Here is a 7,538-nt window from a genome sequence, read left to right on the forward strand (position 1 = left end):
GGACATGTTCACTGTGGGGTGTACTCACTTATGTTGCCAGCTATTTAGACATTAATGGCTGTGTGTTGAGTTATTTTCAGAAGACAGTAAATCTACACTGCTATACAAGTTGTACACTGACAACTCTAAGTTATATCCAAGTTTTATTTCTATAGTGTTGTCCCATGAAAAGATATAATAAAATATTTGCAGAAATGTGAGGGGTGTACTCACTTTTGTGATACACTGTACATATAATTTATCTTTTTATGTTTAAGTGCTAATTTGTGTATTGTATTCAAACTAATAAAAGTTAGACAGGAACTATCACATAGAATATGTTCAGCAAATACACTCCTCCTTTAGTCAGCCACTTGTAAAATGTAACAGCTTAATAATTTGCTAGAAGACACACTTGGGCAGCACTGATCTTTGAATGCCAGGTTGATTGCTACAGCTCATTGAAAGAAGGTAAGTTTGTAGACTAGCTTGGTTGTAAAATAAAGAAACAGGTGCATGCTTAATAGAAATAAAATGTTACGTCTGAAATTCTGCAACCTTTTAAATTGATCTGAGTATTATGAGTAATAAGAATTGATCACCATTAGAGGTGTTTGCTTTTGTTTTGATCACTGTTTAACATGCTACAATTTTAATGTTTATATAAATGAAAAGTTGATGGATGTAAAAATATGGTCTTAGATGTAACAAGTAGCATACAGCGACGTGAAAATTGTATGTGAAATCTAATAGTTCTCAAGAGTTCAGTAGTATGGCATACAAATTGCTTAGAAAATATTTTTATTGTTCATTGCAAATAAGGTGGTAATATCTGAAGAGTGCAGTAAAACTAAATTGTTTAAACAATTTGATACAAGCATATATCATGAGTGTATTATAATCCTGGGAAAACCTCTAAAAAAACACAACCATAATTTAGGTACTTGGGTGATCATGGGTATGTGTGTAGTTTGTGTGTGTGGGGGGGGGGGGTTGTTTTTGGGGGAGGGGGCTAGTTCACCTACCATCTAGGGTGTTCTTGTTTGGGTTGGCAAGATGTGTTTTACTATTTACAGTTGGTTAGACTCTTGTGGGCTTGTGGGTTACCTTTCTTTGCTAAAGTTCAAAAAACAAGACTGTACAGAGTCAGTCCGGTCTTCTGAGGAAGTCAATCATTATCCTTGTTCTAATACTGTGATTGTGGGTGAAAACTGTGACCTACTGCTGTAGTTTAACTTATAACCAATACAGCAAATATTCTACTATATGCGTATTTATCTGTAGGCTGGTGTTAACATGCCGTCACCTGTTAAAGTCATCGTGGTTGGAGCTGGGAACCGTGGTGAGAACTACTCTGATTATGCCTCTGTCCATCCAGATCGCATGCAGGTATGTAACTCCTGTCTGAATTCTTTAGTACAATAGTCAATCAGAAGTTATTTATAGGTACTTCTACCATAAGTACAAGAAAAAGATAATAAGACAATATTTAAGTTACACCCATTTGAAATATTCCACAGTCAGCAGGTGAATTAGTAACATGTGAGGGTATCATTATTGGGTATAAAAATGCATATTTTTTTATCTTTGAGCCTTTAGATGGCATTGCATGAAAAACTGTAATGCTACTGGGATAAATATAGCTACGTTGGCTCTGGAGTACTTCGGAAAACTATTGTCACTCCACGCAGTTCACCGCTGCATCAAGAAATGCTACCTGAAAATCCTGTAACCAACTTTATATTAATGCATGGTTTTTAATATGCATTGTTGCATATTACTGTAGGTAGTAGGAATTGCTGACCCAAGAGGTTTTGCACGAAAGAAGCTCCAGGAGGCCCACAAAGTAGCTAATGAAAACGTATTTGATGGTAACCGTTCACTCCTTCTCAAATGTGATACCTGAAAAACATTGTTCAAACTTAAAACCATTTATTATATGTGGTGTTTACAGATTGGCACTGTGTGGCAGAGAGGGAGAAGTTTGCAGATGCTGTGTTTATCTGCACTCCTGATCGCCTTCATAAGGTTTATGACATGATCACTTTAATTAATGCTTAACCTAAATGTTTAGCATAACTGCATTCACCATTGACTTTAATAAACTTTCAGTCCATCTGTTTTATAATTTTAAAGTTTTTGTCATTTGGGTTTGTCTGACTAAAGTCATCTGTTTTACAGGAACCTGCAGTAGCTTTGGCAAAAAAGGGTTATCATATATTACTGGAGAAACCAATGGCTGTAAGTTTTTCAAATATATTTTTACTCTAGCCAAAAATGTGTTTATGTGTTCCACATTTTAAACACCATACACCGATCAGCCATAACATTAAAACCACCTCCTTGTTTCTACACACATTGTCCATTTTATCAGCTCTTACCATATAGAAGCACTTTGTAGTTCTACAATTACTGACTGTAATCCATCTGTTTCTTTACATGCTTTGTTAGCCCCCTTTCATGCTGTTCTTCAATGGTCAGGACCCCCACAGGACCACTACAGAGCAGGTATTATTTGGGTGGTGGATCATTCTCAGCACTGCAGTGTGTTGTGCTGGTATAAGTGGATCAGCTGCTGGAGTTTTTAAACACCTCACTGTCCCTGCTGGACTGAGAATAGTCCACCAACCAAAATATATTCAGCCAAACAGCACCTCGTGTGCAGCGTTCTGTGACCACTGATGAAGGTCTAGAAGATGACTCAAACAGCAGCAACAGATGAGTGATCATCTTTGACTTTACATCTTCAAGGTGGCTTGTGGGGGTCCTGACCATTGAAGAACAGAGTAAAAGCAGGTTAAAAAGTATGTAGAGAAATATATGGACTACAGTCAGTAATTGTAGAACTACAAAGTGCTTTTATATGGTAAGTGGAACTGTGGAGTTGGTTTTAATGTTATGGCTGATCGGTGTACATTTTTTAACTCCAGACAGCGATAAATTACGCTAGCCTTCTACCACTGGGATCCCCAGCTGTGCAATCGGCCATTTAGGCATTTACATACAGACATGAATTGGTGTGTTACTATACTGCGACCAGTGATTTTAGGGAAAACCGGACCCCCTGCAACCTTGATAAAGACCCAGGATAAAGCAGTGGTAAAACATGAAAATGGCTGTATGATGCCCTGCCGTAAACTGGCACCAGGGGTAGTCCCACCTTGCAACCAGTGTTCCCAAAATAGGCTTAAATCCACAATGAGCTTTAGTGGAATAAAGCAGTTACTGAAGATGAAGTCTTCAGATCTGTTTTAATTTCTCTCTTTGCAGGTTACTCTAGAGGACTGCACCGAGATTGCTGAGGCTTGTATCCAAAGTGGTGTAATGCTAACTGTGTGTCATGTTCTCCGTTATGACCCGTTCATCAGCAGAATAAAAGTAAGCATGTCTTCACTTTAATTAAATCTAAATGGGATATCCAATTACCATGACAAATAAGGAATTCATGTGTATTTTTCAGGTTTTGATTGACAGTGGGGCCATTGGAGATGTCATTCACATTCAGCACCTAGAACCAGTATGATCAGTTATGATTAATGTAAATAATATTCACAATCTGTTATGTTTATGTTTAATCAACCAACTCTGTTTTGTCAGGTAGGGTTCTATCACTTTGCTCACTCCTTTGTAAGAGGAAATTGGAGAAATGAGGCTGAAAGCTCGTTTGCTCTTTTAGCCAAATCTTGCCATGATGTGGACCTGATTCATCACTGGGCTGGACGCAGGTGTGTAGCATATATGCACTGTTTTGTTGTGCAAGTTATACAAGTTTCTTACTTACCAAAGACTGTGCAAATCTGGGGGAATAATAATGATGATGCAATGCATTTGACATTTTTAATGGGTTTCAGGTGTATCAAGGTTTCATCTTTTGGATCTCTTAGCCATTTCCAAAAAGAAAATAAGGTTTGTTTAAACGTAACGATTATATAAATGTTTGGGTTGGGCAAAATACTTAAAAATATTCATGATGGAACACCAATACACTGTTGTAACATTTTAGTAAAGACAAATGTCATGTAAAATACACTTTAAATTGGCACACATATCCCTATGCATAACCACTAATGCATTCTCTCTCGTAGTTATTGTTAAAGGGGTGACAAAATATTAAAACAAAGACAAAACAATCTTATAATTATAAAATAAAACTATGCGTGTAGTAATTTGCATTTAGCTTTTTAAGCTAATGAACTTGTAGAGTTCGAAAGGACTGCAAGCAAGCGCCCAAGAGCCAACAGCAAGCCTAACAAGCTCAAGGGACAAATAGTATTCAGACATGCACTGCTCCTAAAAAAAGTTTTTCTTTTCATGATGGGTTCACTTTCCCTTGAAAATAGTGCACCTGACAACCCTTGTGAAGCGCTACAGAGAAATTTGCATGCTATATAAGGAAAGTGTGTGTTTTTTTCTATATTTTTTAGAATAATTCTTCAGTATATTATTCTTTAAAGGTGGCTAATACATCCAAAATCCTTCATCATGTTATAAGATGTTTAATATCACAGTAGCAGTTTATATCACAGCATAGTAGTGGTGGAAATTGTTGCCTGGTTTCAGATTTTTAAAAAACAAACTATATTTGTGTGTTATAGCTGGTACACTTTACAATTACAAACTAGTTATCTTTAGTCTTGTATAAATATATTCCATTTGTATTCAAGTTTAATCAATTCACTTGCACACTAAAAAAAGGCTGTGTTGTTGACAGTTAACAGCATAGCTACTAATAATAAATCCTTATCACAGTAAAGCGGTAGTTACATGGCTTAGCAGAATTGTTTTGATAAAATGCCAAAGTAACTGTACTCTTGAATACTATTTTTTTAAATATATTTCATATTTTACTAATTACAAATACAAAACTTTTGTATTTTTAATATTGTGAGTTAATAAATATATTTTGTCACACTGTAACTTACCTTTGTCTTAATAATTTTGCTCATTTAGCCACCAGGGGCATCTAACCATTGCTTGGACTGTCCTGTGGAAAGTGACTGCGCGTATTCTGCAAAGAAAATCTACTTGGACAGGGTTAAGCAGGTAATAATCATGCATTTAATATAATCATGCATTTTGATATCCTCCTGTCATCACCTGAACTTAAGTACTGTATCCAGTAGTAGAGTGCACAGGTGTGTTAGTCTTGTTGGCCACCTACTGTATATATGTTAGGAGAGAAATTGTTGTCTTGTTAAATTCAGTGAATGCATTTGACCCCTGGCCCAGACAGAACACACCTTATCTGTGAGAGTGATCCTACTACAGATGAGACTTTTGCCTATGTTTTTATGTGTTTTAGGGTTGGGTGCGATGGCCAGTGTCTGTAGTGTGCTCCACCTCAATTCCTGATATTGAGTCAGTAACTGAGGCCTTAAGAACAGGTCCGTATGGCCGCTGTGTCTATGAATGCGACAACGATGTGTGCTCCAATCAGGTCAGACATTCTTCGAAATCTTTGAAAATACTCAGTATCTTTTATATACTAAATATTCAGTGTATTCAGAAATATAGACTAGATCTGACAATATATGTTGTGATGAATTCATTATTACTTGGATAAAATCTTCTTTCCTGCCACATCAGGTTGTTAACATGGAATTTGAAGGGGGGCTCACTGCTTCTTTTACCATGGTGGCATTTACAGAAGAGATATGCAATCGTAAAACCACTATTTATGGCAGTAAGGTAAGACATACTGTTTTATATCGCAAGAATAAATACCTTCTTTTTACTGTTGAGGTAAATTTGACATTCCTATACTGGTTTCTTAGGGGGAGCTGTCCTACAATGGCCATGAACTTAAAGTATTTGACTTCCTTACTCAGAAGTCAACAAAGCACACCGTGGATATTAATGTACCAGAAGGTTTTGACAAAGGTGGTCATGGGGTTGCAGATTATCACCTTGTGGACTCCTTCATTTCAGCAGTCACGGTTAGTTGCATACAGTCTGTCAAATGAACTTTTTATGCTTTTGCATTTATTGTTGGGATTTAATTTTTTTTTCAAATCAAGTGTACATAAGTCCTAGAAGTGGTGGTTACAACATAACATACAAATGTACAGATCATGTAATACTAATAAGAAATCTTTGTTAATTACTGTATGTAAACATACTGTATCTACACATAAGCTCTTAATGAGGAGTTAGAGATCTGGTAATTATATTTTGAGGGAAAATTAATGTCCCCTACAAAGAATGTATAATTACAGGAATCTATTAATGGATATTCTCTTCTTTTCAGAGTGGAAACCCGAAGCTGGTCCAGTCCGGTCCAAAGGAAACATTGGCGAGTCACAGGCTGGTGTTTGAGGCTGAACGTTCTCGTTTAGAGAGTAGAGTTGTGTACTGTGCAACTGATTGAGACTAGGAGAGGAAGACTGAGTGCTGTATAATAAAGTTTTTTATATAAAAAATTATACAGATATTATACAGACATGACATTGTTTCCAATGATTAGTGAAAGTGTAGTCTGTTTTTTTTTCTGCAAAAGATTCCTCACTAAATGTAGTAATTATTATACATTATTATGTATTGTATGATGACTAATGACTGACCGATTTGTAATTTTTTTGTAATAATAAACATAGTATTAACAATAAACCCAGAACAAGGTGGCAGTCTATTGCAGAGTACCACACGATTTGATTCACTTACATCTAAGGGCAGTTTGGGGTTGCCATCGGTATGCATGTTTTTTGTTGAGTGGGAGGTTTAAGAGGGAAATGTTAAGCAAATGGAAAAACTACAATGTGAGGATTGACCCTTTGCTACAATACTGTACACTTTTACAAATTGTTCTACTTTGTTAAACAACTAACATACTTACAAATAAACAAGACACAGCAGTGCTGATGGAGTTTTTAAACACCTCACTGTCACTGCTGGACTGAAAATAATCCACCAACCAAAAATATCCATCCAACAGCGCCCCGTGTGCAGCATCATGTGACCACTGATATAGGTCTAGAAGATGACCAACTCAACCAGCAGCAATAGATGAGCTATCGTCTCTGATTTTACATCTACAAGGTGGACCAACTAGGTAGGAGTGTCTAATAGAGTGGACAGTGAGTGGACACGGTATTTACAAAACTCCAGCAGCGCTGCTGTGTCTGATCCACTCATACCAGCACAACACACACTAACACACCACCACCATGTCAGTGTCACTGCAGTGTTGAGAATGATCCACTACCCAAATAATACCTACCTAATGTAGTGCTCCTGGGAGAGTCCTGACCATTGAAGAACAGCATGAAAGGGGGCTAACAAAGCATGCAGAGAAACAGATGGACTACAGTCAGTAATTGTAGAACTACAAAGTGCATCAGTGAGTGTAGAAACAAGGAGGTTTCCTGAAATAATCATCTTATTATAAACAAAGGATTGAAGGAAATAAGTGCAAGCTAGCTTGTGAAATATATAAATAACTTCCTCTTCTTTAGAATGAACAATGGGTTACTCATCATCTATGTCTACAGCACTAATGGGCATTATGCAATAAATTAAATAAATAAATATGTGATTCAGCGATTCTTACTTAGTGACAGACT

General features: G+C 36.7%; 1 protein-coding gene across 1 annotated transcript; it reads left to right on the plus strand.

Annotated features, from left to right (window-relative positions):
- Positions 1 to 1,275: 1,275 nt before the first annotated feature.
- Positions 1,276 to 6,538, plus strand: zgc:154075 (uncharacterized protein LOC556929 homolog). Its single transcript, XM_063015730.1, has 13 exons — positions 1,276 to 1,368; positions 1,766 to 1,850; positions 1,934 to 2,007; positions 2,161 to 2,220; positions 3,250 to 3,357; positions 3,440 to 3,496; positions 3,577 to 3,704; positions 3,831 to 3,885; positions 4,930 to 5,022; positions 5,282 to 5,416; positions 5,566 to 5,667; positions 5,754 to 5,915; positions 6,227 to 6,538. The coding sequence occupies exons 1-13, from the start codon at positions 1,276 to 1,278 to the stop codon at positions 6,344 to 6,346; spliced, it is 1,272 nt and encodes a 423-aa protein (XP_062871800.1). The 3' UTR covers positions 6,347 to 6,538.
- Positions 6,539 to 7,538: the final 1,000 nt, after the last annotated feature.

The sequence above is a fragment of the Trichomycterus rosablanca genome, chromosome 19 (assembly GCF_030014385.1).
Source record: "Trichomycterus rosablanca isolate fTriRos1 chromosome 19, fTriRos1.hap1, whole genome shotgun sequence".
NCBI lineage: Eukaryota > Metazoa > Chordata > Actinopteri > Siluriformes > Trichomycteridae > Trichomycterus > Trichomycterus rosablanca.